The 20,528-nt window shown below is 37.8% G+C and overlaps 1 protein-coding gene across 1 annotated transcript; it reads right to left on the bottom strand.

Annotated features, from left to right (window-relative positions):
• Nucleotides 1-2,800: 2,800 nt before the first annotated feature.
• Nucleotides 2,801-7,597, bottom strand: LOC149840563 (norbelladine 4'-O-methyltransferase-like). The gene is made up of 6 exons (XM_090003205.1): nt 7,576-7,597; nt 7,386-7,444; nt 7,147-7,226; nt 5,545-5,689; nt 4,696-4,827; nt 2,801-3,255 (listed from the first exon to the last, which is right to left on the bottom strand). Exons 2-6 carry the CDS (start codon nt 7,440-7,442, stop codon nt 2,938-2,940), a joined length of 732 nt encoding a protein of 243 aa, XP_089859331.1. The 5' UTR covers nt 7,443-7,444; nt 7,576-7,597; the 3' UTR covers nt 2,801-2,937.
• Nucleotides 7,598-20,528: the final 12,931 nt, after the last annotated feature.

Genomic DNA, 20,528 nt, shown 5'->3' with positions numbered 1-20,528 from the left:
AGAAAGAGAAGTAGAAGAAGAAGACACAAGAGAAAGAGAGAGGGGGTGAGAGGTTACCTAAAAAGGGGTCGACGAGAGGGAGAGCACCGACGTCAGGCGAGGTGAGTGAGGGTTTAACTATGAGAGTCGAGCGAGGGAGAGAGTTTGGAGGTCCCATCGAAGAGGGGGTGGAGAAGGAGAGGGAGGAGATCTCCGGCATGCAGACAGTGGTGGTCACGGCGGCACCGCGGCTCTAGCCGATCGACAAATGGGGAAGGAAGGAGGACGCTCTGGTCGATCGGCAAAATCGAAGAGGGAGGAGGTGGTGCCACAGATGGGGCTCTCGGCGGTGGCACATGGTGGTGAGAGAGATGGAGTGAGGGAAGAAGGAGGAGGTGAAGGAGAGAACTCGGGCGGCGGGCGGCGGCTATGTGCGAGGGATGAAACAAAAAGGGAAAGAAAGGGGCTCACATTAGGGTTTTATGGGGAAAATTAGCGACAAAAACATTCTGTCTCAAACTTTATCGCAAATTAGCGACGACGTAGCGACGGAATTTTTTTATCGCTCATCCGTCATGAAGTTGCGATGGAGTTTGAGACGAAATGTTTTCGTCGCTAATTAGAGACGGATTTTGAGATAAAAAAATTTTGTTGCTAATTCTATAACTAATTTTAATTTTAGGGATGACTAGTTTTCTCTAGCTAATCCGTCACAATTTGGTGACATTATTTTTATCGCAAATTTTTGTCGCTAATTAACGTTTTTCTTGTAGTGGTCATTAGATCTTGGGTTTGTAAATCTAACTTTAAACCTTGGATTTTGGAATCAAGAACTTTGGATCTTGGACTTTGAACTTTGATTTAGATTCGGTCTCGGCTCAGTTTTTGACCTATCTTTTTAGATTTTGTTTGATCTTTAACCTATCTTTTTAGTACTTGGGACAATTTTAATCTTCAAATCTAATTTCGACCTTTGGCAAACCATTAAATAGACATTGACTTTGTATTAAACTTGTTTGGATTCTTTTTGGACTCTGATCCGAATCCATTGAACCATGCCCAATGTCTTTGCATGAACACTAATGGTCATAACAGCTCAAGAACAAAAGGAGCCACCCTTCACCTTATTGTTGACCAGCTTTAAGATGGTCTTGACCCTGCTAGGGTAATTTTGGACCCATCTTTTGCCCTTTTGATTCAATTTTTGTGCCCCCTCTTCATAGCGGTTTGGCCAGCCATGACCCTTTAATTTTTTATTGTTTGGGCTTCTTAAAGGCCTTTTATTGGCCTTTATGGTGGCGAGGGTTTAAGGCCTATATAAACCCCAACCCTCTCTCTCACACACACTCAGAGTTTGCTAGCTCTTTCTCTCTCCTCTGCTCTCTTTGCTTCTTGTGTCTAGGATCTATATTCGCTTGCATCTAGGATTTATATCTATATCTAAGTCCATGATTCATATTCATATTGGACCCCTTCTAAAAGAATAACAATACGGAGGATGGAACAAATTCTAGTGATTGTTCTGTTGCATAAAAGATCCATTCTTGCTCAAAACATTGCAAAATGAAAATTTTCAAACTAAGATTCTTTTGTTGGTACAATGGGCTGTTGGTAGTTCTTTTCTTGGATAAAACCAAGCTCAGGCTCATCCAGAACAAGGATCATAGTTTTTTTTACAATGTTTTCACCTGAGTTCACCCAAATTACCCAAAAATAAGCAGAACAGTTGGTAAGAGGAAAATTTAGCAGAAAATTAAGGAGCTGTGCACATGTAAAAGAAAAAACCCAACGTAATACCAGGCGTATAGTCAAGCATTCAAGTGATTTGATGGAGACAACTGACTACTCGGGGTCGGTTGGCACTTGCATCTAAACGACTGAACTAAAATGCAGAAGCCAATTTGATTTCAAAACAAATTGTAATTTTGAAAATATATTCAGATTGGATGAATGGGTACAAATCAGATGGAGTATATACAGTTTGCTCAATATATATATATATATATATATATATATATATATATATATATATATATATATATATATATATATATATATATATATATATATGATGTGACTTGCAGCAAAAACACTTCGAACTATATCCTCAAACTTCTACCAAACGCCAAGAATCAAAATAAAAATGCACTTCAAATGTGAAAGCTATATAGATATGCATATACCTCTGAAAAGCTAAGAAAGCTCAACACGTCAAATGTGAGAGAACGATCTAGAAGACTAGAAGATAAGATCTCCAAGAGCCTTGCTAACCAAGAAAGATCTATACCTTACCTATCAAGGAATATCTCTCAAAGGGAAGTTTCTAATGAAGATCCAAGGAGAATCCACTTGAAGGGAAATCTCCTAGATATCAGCAAAGAAAGAAGAAAAGCATAATTTAAGCAGCCTAGAATTGATGAACCACAACCTCCACACTCACGTAAAAATGAATCAACCATATAAAAATGAAATATGAGTTCAACAAGCCGAGCTTAAATGGGTCGAGCCCAAGCCAAGCCTGAGCTAACTCGACTCGTTGTGCATCCCTACCCCCTCTCACATCACTGATCACACATTGGCTGGCCTCAGGTTGGTGAAGCCATTGAAGCCCCCCTGTAGACAGGGAAGTACACCCAACTTCAACCTTGCAGCAAGGGATGCCATATATCAGTTTCAAACTTGTGATGTCTCGTCAACTTGGTGACATTTACAAGTAACCCCTAGCCCCCCTACCAAATGAGGGAAATAATATAGGATTATAACTAATTAATCCTGTCATAATTGTCCTTACGGTGACGTATAGGTTTCATGCCAAAAAAAATTCAGATAAACCATAAGTGCATGAATATATATGTGTCTGCACATGCAAGAGATATATAGAGAGATTTGCAAACAACTCGAACCAGTTTTCAAGTGGATCGTTCTTCAACGAGACGATCTAAACACAGAAATACCGAATCAAGAAAGGCGCCGGCACAAGGTGAAACCATCGCCGACACAGATCTGTGAGATCTCAACTCGGCAATCAGAAGCCAAAAACTCATTGAATCCCATTATATGCCTCCGCAATTGATCATAGTACTGCACATCTGGATCTCCTCCCGAGTCCGATACAGAGAATATTTCTGGTTCGGCCACCGAACCGAACCACAGCGTGTTGTCATAGCCGATCAAGCCTCCAACCTTGACCAGCTTCATCAGACGCTCATGGTAGTTTTCATAGTTGGACTTGTCTGCATCCACAAACGCGAAATCATACGATCCTTCTTCGTCTCCCTGCAAGGTTCGCCGGCAGAAGATTTTGCATCAAACGGAACATGATCAAATTCACGAACTTCTAGATTTTTAGTATCGTAAGTGAACTTGAACAGGTTTGGCAGGAAGTGAAGTCACAAACTTAATAAGACCTGGGCCTGACCGGCCTGAAAGATAATCTGTTCAGGCTCGGTTTGGGTCAAGAAATTAGGGGTGCAAACTGATGGAATATGAGCTGGATCTTGTAAGAATTGAATCTGAAATATAAATAGTATATCCAAATCAGAAGCAATACAGTAGGAACGAGTCCAGATCAAAAATATCTGTGGCAATATTTTATTGGGGAAAATTTCATTTAGGTGCCAACCATTTGCTCCTAATTCCAAATATGGGCTACATGTTTTTTAAATTACAAATATGGGCTAAAACTGAAAACTGTTAAATATAGACTTCAGGTCAACACTCATCATATTGGAAAAAATGAGTCCTTTTCGATTTCTTGTATTGTCCCTTGAAAACTGAAAATTAATTACTTATCCTTATAAAAAAAAGTAATCAGTGTGGGCTTTTATTGATGAAGGATGCTGTTGTAATTTGACTTATTATTCAACCTAAGTTAAAAGACAATAATAAAATGCAGCTGACAGTTTTTAGGAAAAATTTGGCCTATATTTGAAATATCAGAAATGCATGGCCATATTCAGAATTAGGGTCAAAAGGTTGGCCGGTATTTTCCTTTGATCGGGTAAAAAACAGGACACAAAACAAGCTATTTATATGTAAAAACAAAAAAAAGCAATTGAATCAGTTGTGATAGGAAACTAAACTAGATCCAACCTAAAATACTGATCCAAGTCCAAAACAAATCTCATTTAGTAAATCCAAATCCACTTGGGGTGCCTATAGTAAGGAAGAGAATCTAGAAATAATGGATCAAATTTGGATATATCTGATCGGTTCGCAGCCCTAGGCAATATAATTTTCAGTGGGGCCCAGCCTAACCAGGTACACATGCGCATGGGCTCAGGTCTAGGGTGGTGTCTCAATAAAGTCCAGGTCTGACCTGAGCTCAAACCGATCCCATCCAATGTTAGGGATCCAAATCTTTAGAGATCCAATGCAACCTCAGTCTAAACAGAATCCAACCCATAATATAAAATCTGGATAGGTATATATCTGAATCCGGGTTGGGATCTGAATATTTGTGGTTGGCTCTGGTCGGACTTGAATAGTAATTGGGTAAACAAAAGCGTCCGACGAGTCCATGTCCAAATTGGGTCTAACCCAAAACAAAATAGAGTTCAACTTTTATCAGAAAATCTTGTACCACATACATGGACTTGGATCATAGTCCGATTCGATCAAGACTCCACTCTACGATATCCGATTTGGATCTCGATCTGAAAAAGGATCCACTCTTCAAAGCCAGATCCAGTGTTAGATCCAATTCCAGCTGCTTACCTCTTCCAACATCTTATCCAGAAGTGGGAGTGCCTCGCCTTGAAGGAAGTTGATCTTGTTCTCCACCCCAGCCTCTTTGATGAACGGTAGCCCGATCTCATATGATTCCCTATTCAGATCGATAGCTGTTATCTGCAACAATGTCAAAAATCTTGCTGTCAGGATTTTACAAATTGTCACGATAAATTCAGAATTAAGCATTGAAAAAAAATATTGGTCTATATGAAATTAAAGAGAAGATAAAGATGCTTCAAAGCATAAAGAAATATGAGTTGTTAGTGTAGGATATACATTTGCTAGAGTCTACTGTATGTACACTCTAGTTGGAAAAATCATAGGTGCAATTTGTATCGACTCAATCTGAAATCATATATGTGCTTATCATGGTTTATGCAATAACAATTGTACTTTGGATCATCTTTGTTCGATGTAAAGTTATGGTCATTTGAGTCATAAAATTTTGGTACATTGTGCTGTAGAATTTTTAGGTCTTTGGAAATCCAACATGTTGAGATAAACATGATCCAAAGCATTTTTCACAAGAAAATATATGGATCACATCCATAAGGTTAGATCTACTATCTTGGGGTTGAAGAAGGTCACAAGGGTTTAGATTCAAATGGTACATAAGTTGGGCTTAGAATGTAATGAGACAAAAATGTATAAAAAAAAGTTTTCCACTAGATTGCATATACCAACGAATATAGAAATTTTATATCTATTAGTTTAATTGATCCGTTGCAATTTTGGCCTCAATTTGGTATATTCATTGTAACCGAGGTGTGGTTTCTTCATTCAAAAAAAAAAAACTCTTCATATTATAAACCATGGTTAATTTGTTGTTTATACCTTGCCATCCTCAGGCAATGCTAAAGCGGTGGTGAGAAGAGAATAGCCAGTGAAGACCCCAATCTCCATTGTCTTCCTTGCGTTGATGAGTTTCATCAGAAGAGATATGAGCTGCCCCTCTTCTGGGGGTACACTCATTAAGCTCCTTCAACACCAAAAAAACAACAAATTTTAGTCTCCCAAAATACTGTATTTTTTTAAAAGGCAAGCTGGCTTAATTAGGCAGACCCATATCAGTTATACAACTACACCATTGGGTTTTGAACCTGCAAAGTCCCAACACAAGTTGACATGCACTAGCTGCTCTTACCAGACAAGCGGAACCACGTTGGTTAGAATCTATTTTGAGGATCCGTTTGAATGTCACGTAAAGGAGTCACTAGAATATGAGAACTACCTTGTGAACCACGATTTTCATGAATTTTTTTTTTTGTTTTTTTAATCTTAAATCTAGCCATGCGGATGTGATCTAGATGTTTGGTTTTATAAGGACCAGCTCTTCAATCATCATTCCATTATGATTCATAAATATGATTTTTAAAGCTTAAAAATCAACAGCTCTAAATTAATTTTCATAAATATTCAAGCATCTAAGAATTATATTTTTTTAAACTAATAGCAAATTCACCATGCCTAACACATCTACATTGTTTAATTTGAAAAAAAAAAAAGTGTTTGAAAATGCACGGTTCAGTTCACACAAATAGTACTCATATTCCAGTGACTTCACGTGAATCATGGCCAAGTTCACAAACTAAAGTCCTTGGAGTTCTCAACAAAGTGATAAAAGTTAAAAACATCAAAACATCGGCAGCCAAAAACTCGAGAGAAATTATTATTTTTTAAATCTTGCAAATTTTCAGCAAAAATCTCGGCAATAAAAAATTAATTCAAAAAATTTAAAAATTATAAGGAAATATTTAAAAATAAAAAACCACAGTTTTTTAACGATAAATAGCCCATAAAAATATAAATATCGCATTTAAAACATGATATTTATGTTTTTTATGGAAAACTCTCAAAATTTTGAAAATATGCAGAGAATTGCCCTTTTAAGAGTAATTTCTCGTGATATTTTGGTGAGATTTTCATAAATCTCGTGACATTTGTCAATGTGGTGCGCCGTGAGGTTCATGAGCTTTGCTCCTTTTCATGATGTAAAAATGCAAGATCATGAACCTTCAGACTCCTAACCACCACGCATCATTGAGAGGGGATCAGGTGGGAGGCAGCTCTGACGGTCATCCATTTGATGAACGGTGGCTAGAACACCATGATCGGATGGCTTGTTTCTTAGATATGAGTTCCACAAATTTTTTGAGAGCCATTCAAGTTTTAGACAAGCAGCGTGTAGGGTGCAAGAAATGAACAGTGCTGAAACAAAACAAAAGTGATGGTGTTCTGTTACATGATGAACGGCATCCAAGGCAGCTCTGATGGTGACGGTATACCATCAGAGTTGCCTGTGTGACCTAATCCGCTCTCCACATAATTGGTGTTTTCATTATGCTTGAACCCAAAATTCTCCATTGATAATTTTGGAGAGAGAGACTTGGGAAAGATGAAGGGGAACCAAGTTTAGAGAGAGAGAGAGAGAGAGACATTTCATGGGATTTTGTAGCCTCTCTTAACTTCTTTAGCAGCTCATTTTCCCTTGGGAGGACGCTCGTCTTCAGTATGTACTACACAAATATCCAAAACTCAGTAGATTCAACACCAGAAATTCATTAAAAAAACAAATCATAACCACCAACATACCCTAATTTTACATGTTATCAGAATTGAAGGCCAATAAGAACAAGAAAAGAAAGATCAAAAGCAGGAAATTAAGGAACACATACCTCATGAAGCGCTTCGCTTCTGAAGAGGCAATTCTTATCTGGTAGAACCCCTGCCATGTCTACCAAAACCACAGAAAAAGGAAAATATAAAAAAGAAGAAGAGGAAAACCCAATTCTCTTATAGCCAGAAGAAGAAAAGAGAAAGGAGGAACAAATTAAAAGAAAGAAAAGGAAAGTGGCAGGAAATTACAGAAAGAAGGTGCCGAAATGACCTCGAAAGCAACGGACTGAGCTGTGCATAACAACGAATATAGCGTCACGGCACTCGACACTTGGATCTTCCGGGTCGGGTCGGGTCGGATATGATCTAAATTATGCTCATTAAAATCTGGATTTGAAATTTAAGTGGATCTGCTAATTAGTGGGCTCCTAAAAAGATCCACAGATTGAAAGAGAATCCGATACAAATTTTATATGGTTTTTATAGGATCCTTTGCCGCAACACTATGATAGGAAATAAATGATGCCACCAACACTATGATAGGAAAGAACTTAAATTTATCTTGGTGGTTTGAGTTTTTTGTTTTGTTTAGTATTGTGGTTACTTTGAATTATGCTGTGATTTTCGTTTGGAGTTGACTGGTAGTTAAAACTGTTCTTTTATGCCATGCCATATGATATTTTGCAATGATGAAACATATGTGATTCGAATGAACCTTGATCTTTTGGTAGAGATATTCATATATATTTGTTCACATGACATTAATGTAAACATTTATTTTGATGTTGTGTTTTTTACTATAACTGGCAGTAGTCTGACCTTCTCCATATTATCATTTTTTAATAAGCTAATGATAGTGTTTTTTTACAATAAAACCATAATTTTTTAAAGATTGTCCTGTTTGAATTCTGATTTTTATTCCTTCATTTAAAAACTTTAAGACTTGATGATTATTTTTGGGTTATAATAATTATTTAGAATGATGTTTTATTTTCTTTGTAACCCACGCTTTAAGAAATAAACATGAGATTACCAATCATGAAAGAAGAACTTAAACCTAAATACATGCTTACACTATAAACTGTATTCTTACTTAAATATGGAAAATGATTGGAAACCCTCTAAAGCGTGACCAAGTTAACAGGGTGTTTGTTTCATGTCCTTTGCTAAGCTAAGAAAGAGACTCTCTTTAGATAGGAAATAAAGCATCTTTCTAGAAAGGTGAAACATGTCCATAAGAAAGTATACAGGAGGACCACATAATAAATGCAAAAAAAAAAAAAAAAAACTGTTTTCTTGTCAAAATGCTTTTCCTCTTGCCCTTTGTAAGGAAAGAGACTTTAGAAAAGGTCCAAGTTCATAAACTTGGTCACTTTCCCTATTCTCCCCAATGTTATATGGTAAAAGTAGAGATGTTGCATTTGGTTGCCAGATTGTGACGAGGGGACTGTAACTTGGTCTCGAAGCAAACGCTCGAGTAAGACATTAATTGTGCCCAACTTCACTCACTGTCCCATGCTTCACACATACGTGTGCTAGTAAGACCACTAGTTTACCTGCTTTGGGCCTTTTTTACCTGCTTATTACTTGGTAATTACCGCGAACTTTCTGCCTTCCATCTTTTACATGCCAAGTCCAAGCACCGTTTTATAGGAGAGGATCACGTGCAATGCCATTGCACACTTTTAATGTACTGCTGCACCCGATCACCCTGTATCTTTGGGATACAGCCCGTGAAGATTTAGATTTTTTTTTTTTAAAAGGCAAGCTGCAGTTAGGCAGGCCCCCATCAGTTATTATTCAATAGTACCATTTGGGTTTTGAACCTGCAACGTCCCACCACAGGGAGACGTGCACTGACAGCTCTTACCTACCACGCGGAGACCCGTTGGTATTACATTGAAGAATTGCTACAATACATCGCTCTCGGATTGTGTCCTTTTAGGTACTCAGCCACTCAAAACGTAACACTTGTCTTTTGTTTGTCTTTATTTTTTCATTAATGGCATCTTTTTATAAATAAATGGTTGAAAAGACCAATGATTTTTTTATTTTCTATTAATCACTTTTATGTTCAGCAATTTCTGCAAACAATTCTTCTATTTTCAAAAGAAAGTCACCAATTTCTGAAAAAACTTTTTTTTTTTTTTTGCAAATCCGACCTTACAGATGTTTCGGCATTGTCCATTTCGACTATTGGATAGTGTTTTTCGATAAAGAAAAAAATATTTAATATTTTCTAAAATTCACCAAACTGTTAATTTTCAACCCTAAAAAAAAAAAAAATCCTGTTTACGTATCTAAGAACCAGTTTCAATGAAATCAAACATGCAAAATACATGTATATGGTCGATTAAAAAAAGGAACTCATAAAAAACTTTGGTTGAAACAAAAGTTGAAGTATTTCCAGTTTTATACGGTTGAGTTACTCTCACTTTTGATGATGACATATGTGGCGAGTCCTTGGTAAATAGGAAAGGACCATGTAATAAAACAATAACTTAGCGTGTGGTTTACGGTATATGAATAAATTCCTTTTCTCCTCCAGCTGGGGATGCTTTCAATGAATTTCCTACAGTTAGGGATGTGAACTAGGGGTCAACGGGTCGGTTTTACCTGGACCCGACCCGGACCAAACCCTATAGGGTATGGGCATGCTGACAAATAATATAGCCCGATTAAGACTAGGGGTGGCAATCGGGTAGGGTCGGCGGGTTGACGGGTCAGCATACCTCAACACGAACCTAACCCATTTATTAAATGGGTCGGCTGTGGCAAACACGAACCCGACCCATTTATTAAACGGGTAACCCGACACGACACGGTTAACCCATTTAATAAACGGGTCGGGTAAACAGGTTGCCGGGTTAGAGGGCGGGTTGGGTTCGGGTAAACAGGTTGGCAGGTCAGGTTCGAGTAAACGGGTTGACCCGCCCGCCTAACCCATTTATTAAACAGGCCAGCCGGGTTGGCATGCCCCTAACACGAACCCAACCCGTTTAATAAATGGGTTAGGCAGGTTGACCCATTTACGATACGAACCCGTTTAAGCCAAACCCAAACCCGGCTAAGAAGCGGGTTGGCGGGTCGTGTCAGATTTTGCCACCCTTAATTAAGACTCGGGTATGGACCTGAAGGTATAGTTTGTGAAATTTTACACCAGACCTGGGCCCAACCTGAGTTCCAATTAAGACTCGCAATTTTTCAATGTAAAAATGTTAAAAAATATTATTTTACCGGGTATGGTCCAGGTCTGGTTCATGTAATTTTTATTGGGTCTGGGTATGGTTTCTCTTATAGTAGACCTGGGTCTGGACCCGATACCATACCCATAATCTGGTTCAAGAATGGTTCCACCTGGGTCGGAACCAAACTAACCCGTTGACACCCCTACTGTGAACGAGTTGGGTTTGGTTTGGACTTAGGTGAAACCAGACCCAATCCTGAATTGAGATGATGGTTTCGGTTCCAAACCCAGGTCTAATCAGAGCTACCATAAAAGAAACTATAGTCGGATCCTATAAGGATTATAGGAACCAGACTTGGACCATACATCGTAAAATAATATTTTTTGTATAATTTTTACATTGAAAAATTGCGGATCTTAGTAGAAAGTTAGGTTGGCCCCAGGTCTCATATGAATTCTCACAAACCGTACCCAACTCCATATATTAATCGGACCCTTCAGAACCATCTCAAATTCTAATTGGGTCTTCTTATTAACAGTTAGCTAACGGACTTAAACCCGGTCAGTTATATACATGGGCCAGGCTCGGATCAGCCTCCAGGGTGACTCGATAGGCTTGAGTTACCTAATTATTATTTTTTTAGTTTACCCAATTAGCTGCATTGATTATATAAAAAATAATCATATTTAAAAAAAAACAATTAAAAAAGAAAAGGATAGTGAAAAGCAAGAAATTCCTAGAAGCTGCCGTTTTATAGTATTGGAATCTGACAGGCAAGACTGGGCTGTGCATGACGACGAAAATAGTGTCATGGCACACGACGCTTGGATTTTTCGAGTTGAGTCGGATATGGTCTCTGGATTATGCTTATTAAAATCTGGATTTGAAATTTAAGTGGATACTGCTTGATTAGTGGGTCCTAAAAAGATTCACAGATTGAAAGAGAAACCAACGCAAAATTTAGCTAGTTTTTATAGTATCCTTTGCCGCAACGAGATGCTGGATTTACTTCAACTGTTGAAAATGGAGACCTCAATGGTAGGGTGGCCCGGGTTTGGGTCAAGGTTTTAAGCCCTGACCCATTAGCGACACTTTATATACATGGAACAGACTTGGATCGGCCTACATGCTACCGGTCCGACCAGATTGGGCCTGAGTTACCTCATTAATATTTTAGTTTACCCAATTAGTTGCATTAATTATATGAAACATGAAAAGATAATTATATGCAAAAGGTAAACAATTAAAAAGAAAGCAAGAGGCAAGAAATTCTTCAGAGAGGGTGTTTTTTTATGTTATTGCAATCAGACTGGCTCGACCTCCAAAGCAATGGATTGAGCTGTAAATAACGATGAAAATAGCATCATGGCACACGACACTTGGATCTTTCCTGCCGGGTTGGATATTGTCCTGATCATGGTTTTAAAGCCTGGTGACTCGGGTCATCCTTGAGCCACTTATGACTCAGCTGGGTCAACTCGGTGACTCGGCCCGGTCATGTTAACTGTATATTTTACATAAAATATATAAATATATACTATCTATATTTTATAATATTTTAACAACATATTATATATAATATACATTACATGATATTTTTTATAATGTCTAGATCATGGTTTTAAAACCCGATGACTCGTCACTTGGCTCGTTCTTGAGTGACTCGTGACTCGGTCAGGTCATATTAATTTTATATTTTATATGCACCTCAAGTAGGTTTAGATGATTCCATTAAGCATCAATTTTGGGAAGATTTAGATGGAGTAATACAAGGGATATCTTATAAAAAAAAACTTTTCATCGGTAACCTTAATGGACATGTAGGCATTAGTAGGGGTAGATTTGAGAGTATCCATGAAGGCTATGGTACAGGAGAAAAAAATGAAAGTGGAGAAAGGATTTTAGATTTTGGTTTGTCCTATGATATGATCTTAGCAAACACTTGGTTTAGGAAGAGCGAGTTTCACCTAGTAACATTTAAAAGTGGGGCTAATACGAGTCAGATAGATTTTTTCCTACTTAGAAAGAGAGATAGGGGTTGTTGCATCGATTGTAAGGTTATATCGGGAGAAAGTGTAGCTACACAACATAGAGTCTTAATTTTAGATCTTAAAACTAGAAAATTCCGAAAAAGGGATAAACATATGATAGATCCTAGAATTAAGTGGTGGGCACTAAAAGGAGCTAAACAAGGAATGTTTGTAGAGCAGGTAGTTAATGAAGCTGATTGGTGTCTCGATGAGGATTCAGAATCAATGTGGAATAAGATAGCGAGTGGCATGAGAAAGATGGCTAAGGAGGTATTGGGTGAGTCTAAAGACGGTGCACCGCTAAGTAAAGATACATCATGGTAGAACGAGGATGTCAAATTAGCTATTAAGGTTAAAAGAGAGTATTATAGAAATCTAAGTAAGAGTCGTGATAATAAGAATTTGGAGAAGTATATGATAACAAAGAAGGAAGCTAAAAAAAGTAGTTCGAAACACGAGCGATAAGGTATATAAGGAGGTTTATGACAAGTTGGATACCAAGGAGGGCGAGAAGGATATTTATAGGCTTGCAAAGATGAGAGATAGGAAATCGAGGGATCTGGGTATGGTTAGATGTATCAAAGATAAAACACAAAGAGTTTTAGTCAAAGATGAGAAGATTAAGGAGAGATGGAAAGATTATTTTGATAGGCTATTTAATAGAAGTCATGCTCAGGATCTTGGAGACTTCTCCCTTCCTTTTTATGAGATGAATCGTGACTTCATGCGCAATATTCAAAAGAAAAAAATTATAGAGGCTTTGAAGAAAATGAAATCAAGAAGGCCAGTTGGTCCAGATGATATACCTATCGAGGCTTAGAAATGCTTGGGTGAGAAAGGTTTAGAATGGTTGACAAATCTTTTTAACAAGATTTGGCGGACAAATAAGATGCCTAATGAGTGAAGGAAGAGTACTTTGGTGCCTCTATATAAGAATAAGGGTGATATACAAGATTGCACAAACTATCGTGGTATAAAACTCATGAGTCATACCATAAAACTTTGGGAGAGGGTGATTGCGTATAGATTGAGGAAGGTTGTCATGATATCGGAAAATCAATTTGGTTTTATGCCTGAAAGATCAACTATGGAAGCTATACATCTTCTTAGACAACTTATTGAGAGATATAGAGAGAGGAATAAAGATTTGCATATGGTTTTTATTGATTTGGAGAAGGTATACGATAGAGTACCTAGGGATGTTCTCTAGTGGACAATGATGAAGTAAGGTGTTTCTCTCAAGTACATTAGTATAATTAAAGATATGTACGAAGGAGTAGTAACCAATGTTTGTGTGGAGGGGTGACAACCAATTTTCTTATAACGGTTAGGTTACATCAAGGATCTGCATTAAGCCCTTTCCTATTTGCTATAGTGATGAATGAGCTTACGAGATCAATTCAAAAAAATGTGTCGTAGTGTATGTTGTTTGCTGATGATATTGTTTTGATTGATGAGTCTAGAGCTGGGGTTAATGCTAAGTTAGAATTATGGAGACAGACATTGGAAGCAAGAGGTTTTAAGTTGAGTAAGAGTAAGACAAAATATATGGAATGTTGGTTTAGTAAGCAACGAAGTAGTGATGGGAGTGTAGTGAAGCTTGGTGAGTAAAAAATATCGGTGGATGACTGTTTCATATATTTGAGATCTATCATTCAAAAGTATGGAAAAATTGATGGAGATGTAAATCATAGGTTAAAGGTTGGGTGGATGAAATGGAAAAGTGCAACTGGAGTGTTGTGCGATCGTAGAATGCCATTGTGGTTGAAGGCAAAGTTTTATAGGATGACAATTAGGCCCGCTTTACTATATGGTACAAAATGTTGGGTTGCCAAGAGACATCATATTAAAAAAATGAGTGTAGCTGAGATGCGTATGCTTAGATGAATGTGTGGAAATACAATAAAAGATAAGATTCGAAACGAGGAGATACGTAAGAAGATAGGCGTTGCATCCATTGAAAATAAGATGAGAGAGAATCGTTTGCGGTGGTTTGGACATATTCGGCGAAGGCCTAATGATGCTCCAGTTAGAAGGATGGAGAAATGGGAAAATATATTAGTTAAAAGAGGTCGGGGTAGGCCTAAGAAGACTTGGATGGAGATGATAGGAAAGAATATGAATGCTTTGAACCTCACCGAGGACATGGCATTAGATAGAAATGATTGGAGGAGAAGGATTCATGTGGAAGACCCATAATGATTTTCTTTTTTGGTTCATATCGTCGACCCCAATTGTTTTGGGATGAAGGCGCAATTGTTGTTGTTGTTGTTGTTGTTGTAATGTTCAATAGAAAATTACAAAAGAACAAAATGATATACCTGAACAACATTCTCTGCACCTACTGTTTTCACCACTTCATCAAATAATTTTAATAAATTTCTTCGATTCTTCACGATACTTGTTGCATCAACTGATTTCAAGAAGTAAATGCTCATTGGACAATGAACCAAAAAATTTATCATTGTCCTTTGTGTTGCATCTTTCCAACCATCAGCCATAATAGAACAACCCATTTCAGTCCAAGACTCCTTGTATTCTTTGAAATAATCATCAATTTTTTTAATTTCTTCTTGCAATAATCTTCCAGAAATCTCAAATGAAGAAGGCGGCTTCAATCCCATTCCTACTAAGGAACAAACTTCCATCACTTCGTAAAGTAAGGAGAATTGGCAGCGTTGAAAGGAATAGCAGAATGATAAAAAAATCTCGCAATAGCTGAACATAACCTATCTCTAGCTTTTCTATCCAAAGATGCTTTTATTCCAAGTTGTTTCATTGATGGAGACCCTGCCTTCAGTTGAACAAAAGCATCAAGATTATGCTTTTGGGCATCATTCATCAAATTTTTTTCTTTTATATATCTTTTCTCAATAGACTCATCACTTTTATCTGACAAGTCTATATCATTATCATTTACTTTAACAAAGGAACCAATCTCATTTACAATATTTTTCTTATATAATTTATGTTCCTTAAATGACTCCAAATTCTTACGAATTTTTTTCCTTACAGATTCTTCGACTTTGTCGCATGGTTCCACCTCTTCTTTAATACCAACAAGATGATACTTAAGTCTATTAATGCCACCACTCATCTATTTTGTACACCAAGTACATTGTACCCTCTTATTCTTCTTATCAAGAGGTAACCCAAAATCCCACACAGGGTCTTTTCCTTTAGTGAATGTTGTTGGAGTCCTTGAAGATCCTTCTTCTGACATTTATTTGATGATTTGATAAATCTAGAACTGTTAAATTTGAAAAGTTAAAAACAAAGATACGGTTAGTAGATTATGCATAAAGTAATGATTGAAAGAACTAAAAAAATGCCATGATTTATTTGGTCCAGCCACTCAATTTTCGTTGTAGAGCAGTCCAAACCCACCAAGGAAAGTTGGTCAACCCAATTTTTATTATGGATCAGTCCAAACGTATCAAAGAAAATTAGTGAACTGCAACCTGAAATTGATTGAAGTTCAGTCCACATGAATCCTCAAATCGATTGAGGTTCAGTCCACCTGAACCTTGCAAACAGATTTACAAGTAGGTCAAAGACTCAAAACTGCACCTGATCCCAAAAATCGATGCACACATAAAACTATACATGGTACAGTACATACTACATAATGCACACAAACTTAACATTGTATATGCTCATCAGCATAAGCAAGTTATCAGTTTTTTTACTATTAACACTAGCATGATCAACAATAAAAAAACCCATTAGTGCATGCTTCGTTGCCAAAAAAAATAAACTATACAGGCAGTACCCAAAATAGAAACCAAATCAGAATCCTAAAAACCTGTACCCGTTACCCAAAATCGAAACCAAATCAAAATCCTAAAAACCTGTACCCGTTACTTAGATTGTGTGTGTATGACTGTGATACACACCAAAAGAAATCAGATTTGCGTGTGTGTGCACAGTACACACCACAAACCTGATTAGAGTGTGCATACAACATACATACCTTCACAAATCTCGTCAAAAAATCTTGCCAAAAATTCTCGCTGCGGCAGAAAGAAACACAAAAGAGGAAACACAAAAACATACCTGGTGGTGTCAAAAAATCTCGTTGATGCATTGTTTTTGCTGAAGAAGACGCATCAGAGCTGTGATGATGCCTTACTATTCACCGTCGATGTGCCTTCATCGAAGTTATTGTTTGTGTTGCAAATACAAAACACAAAAAAAAAAACATGATGGCAAACCACGTCGGAGTTACTGTTCATGCCAGAAACTCCTTTTCGGCGTCAATGTTCATGATGGAGCTCTCGTCGGATGGCTAGAGCTGCAGTCGCACCGCACCTTCTCGGCTTCTCCTCTCTTCTGTCGAGGGTTGAACAGTGAAGACCTTAAGGGTTTTCGTTAAAAATTTAAAAGGTAAAGAAAAAATATTACAAAATTGTCGTTAGCACGAACCGTCCAATTCTATTTGACTCGTGACTCGGCCCGAGTCGCGCGAGTCCAAGTGATTCCTCCAGCGAGTTTTGGCAAGCGAAAAGTGCCCAGCACTCGCCCGAGTTCAGCATGACTCGGCTGAGTCAAGTTCGAGTCTTGGGAAACAGAGTTTGCCTTACCGGGTTGACTTGCTGAAAGGCTGAGTCAACGAGTTGACTCGATGAGTTTTAAAACGTTGTGTAAGAGTCATGTTCTTCCTTTCAATTCCATTAATAAAAGAGCTTCAAGACCTTTTGAAATTATTTTGTTCAGATGTTTGGGGATCAACCCATAATTTTTCTTTCTCTGGAAGTCGTTATTATGTTTCATTCATTGACAGCTTCTCCTATTATACTTGGATATATTTTATGAAAAATAAATCTGAAGTCTTCGACATATTTTGTCAGTTTCATGATCTTGTCAAGAATCAGTTTTCTTCCACTATCATACATTTCCAATGTGATGGAGGGGGTGAGTACACTTATGGAAAGTTTGTTGATTTTCTCCAAAGTAATGAAATTAAGCACAGAGTGTCTTGCTCGCATACCCCTTAGCAAAATGGCATTACTGAGCATAAGCATCGACATATCGTAGAAAGTGTGATGAGCATGATGCATGGATGTTGACTTCCTATTGGGTTATGGACTGAGGCTTTTCATTCAGCCGTGTATGTCATAAATCGGTTGCCTATGTCTGTCTTAGATAACACATCTCCTTATTTCATCTTATTTGGAGTGCATCCTAATTATGATGAATTGAAAACTTTTGGATGTATGTGTTATGCGCATGTTGATCGTTCACTGCGTAATAAGTTTCAGGAAAAGGCCCTGCAGTGCAAATTTGTAGGTTATGCAAATGAATATAAAGGATACAGATGCTATGATCCAATCAGTGGCCGTGTAAAAATGTTCAGAAATGTTATTTTTTATGAAGGCAATTTTGGAGATGGCGTGAACAGCCCTGATTGCTCCAATAAAAATGGTTTATTCTACCATCCGTGGCTTAGTGGAGAACTCCTGTCTGAAGCAACACATAATTGTTCTTCTGATTGCACTGAGGGACAGGCATCCTTAGGAACTAAGACCACTGATACAGTTGAAGGTTTAATGCGTTCTATTGAGCACTCCACTAAAGGCTTGCCACCTTCAGATTCAAGAAGATATAAAGGAAATATATATGTAAGAAGGGAAAAAGGGCCAGTTACGACTGTTGATGAAGGAGTCTCTTCTACAAAAAGGTCTGGAAGGATTCGTCATCCAATCCAAAAATGGGTTAGTTGTGAAAACGTTTCTATGGATTTTCAGTGATTTATGACTCAAATTAAAAAACAGGATGAACCCATCAATTTTCAGCAAGTCGCTCAGTCAAATAAATGGATAGAGGCTATGAATGAGGAAATGCAGGCTTTACACGAGTGTCAGACCTGGGAGATTGTACCACGGCCCTCAAACAAAAATGTTGTTGGGTCCCGGTGGGTGTATAAAATCAAACATAAACCAGATGGCAGTATTGAGAGGTACAAAGCCCGACTTGCTGCTAAAGGTTTTACTCAAGAGTATGGACAAGACTATGACAAAACTTTCAGCCCAGTTGTTAAGATGGGAACAATTAGAATTGTCCTCTCATTGGCTGTGGAACATGGATGGGATTTGAGTCAACTGGATGTAAAGAATGCTTTTCTCCATAAGGAATTGAAGGAAGAGGTGTATATGGAACAACCGCCAGGGTACACCCAGGGTAATCCACAGAAATATGTTTGTCATTTGAAGAGGGTTTTTTATGGATTGAAGCAAGCTTCTAGATCATGGTTTGAGAGTTTCTCTTTAGAAATCCAAAAACATGGATTTCATCATTCTCAGCTGGATCACTCGCTGTTCTTTTTTAAAGATGATCGTATTGTTACTTTACTTTTGATATATGTAGATGACATAATTATCACAGGAAATACTCTGAGACATGTCCAAGAAGTGAAAAAGATGTTGAATAGAAGATTCAAGATGAAAGACCTTGGAACTCTTCGATATTTTCTTGGGGTCGAAGTTGATCGAAAAACAAATAAGTTATCTTTGACACAACATAAGTACACATTGGATTTGTTGAGCAAAGCCAAGATGACAGATTGTAAGTCACTTTCCACACCAAGTGTGATTAATCAAAGGCTCAGTTTGCAAGATGGAGACTTGTATCATGATCCTAGAGAATATCAAAGTTTAGTAGGTGATGATGCATAAATATCATGTTTTATTAATACAATTTCACTGCATAAATGCATCATCTATAGGTTTAAAGCATACACTTAGGTGCATAATGATGTTAGGGAGTTCTGGTTCGAATTTCATCAAAATTGGAGTTAATTTGAAGGAATTATGACATTTAAAGTGTAACGGGTCAAATATCGGATCCGATTTGAGAGATTTGCATCCAGACGCCCGTTTGGACTTTGGATCTGGACCAAATTACATGGATTTGACCCAGCTCCAGCCCACTTAAGTTTTGTAAAAACATTTTCTAAAAACCTCATGTAAAATGAGGCGCTCAGGAATTATTTTTATTTTAACATTGTTTTTGTAAAATAGCCAAAAGAAGCCAAAACGTCAAAAGGGAGAGGGGGCGCCCATTCCATCTGTCTTTGTCTTGATTTTCGTGCCCTAGGGGCACGATTCTAGCTCAACTCCACCTTTTCCCAAGCCGCCACTCTCATCTACCTTCTTCCTCATCCATGGTTGGCCATGGAAGCCATGCCAAAACCATTGGAGATGTCGTTTCCTTCCTTCATTCGCTTCTTTCATATCTTGTCTTTCTTCTCACCCTACTGGAACTAACTTTTGTTTTGTTTATTTGCAGCTGCAGCTGGAGTGTATCCATCATGGTGGAGGTCCCGCTCCTCCATGGTCGGCCGACCCTGAACCCCGGAGCATTGCCACTTGGGAATCCCTGCAAAGAAGACAATAAAAGGATTAGACAGCATCACCGAGGTTCCTTGTGGCATGGAATCAAGCAAAGTCCGCTCTTCTCTTCATCCCCCCGGTCGTCGGATCACCCAAGAGGTAGGTCTTCTTCTCCCTTCTCTTCTAGATAAAACCTATCATGTGTGTGAGTTAGGTGTGCTGTGTTTTCTGTATTTTCGTCAGCCTTAGTGTAGCTTTTGTTCGTGCAAAAGCCAGCACGTAGTGTGTTTAGGTTTTGTGTTAGTGAAAATGATGTTTTTAATCCAACATTGGAAGAGTTTTTAGGCATGTTTTGAGTGTGCGTGTGTTTGAAATGAGATTTTTGTATGTCTGCGTTTTTCAATTATTCTAAGTATAATAGATGTTGTCTTAATCGATTTTAGTATTTTAGGAAAAGTGTTTAGATCATTTGTTGTTTTATGCGTTTTTAGATTTTGTGAAATTGTCTAGTCAAATAGCGTTCTTTCGGTTTTTAGGTAGAATGTCCAGTCGGCTGTAGTGTTTAGGTTGAATGTAGTTTGATTAATTAGTTTAACGTGTTTTCATTGTTGTTTAGATTTAGTCTTCATCATGTATCCGTTTTCTTCTTCTTA

Source organism: Nuphar pumila, chromosome 4 (genome assembly GCF_984573655.1).
Source record: "Nuphar pumila chromosome 4, dmNupPumi1.hap1.1, whole genome shotgun sequence".
In the NCBI taxonomy this organism is placed as follows: domain Eukaryota; kingdom Viridiplantae; phylum Streptophyta; class Magnoliopsida; order Nymphaeales; family Nymphaeaceae; genus Nuphar; species Nuphar pumila.
This window is presented reverse-complemented; position numbering and strand designations above follow the sequence as displayed.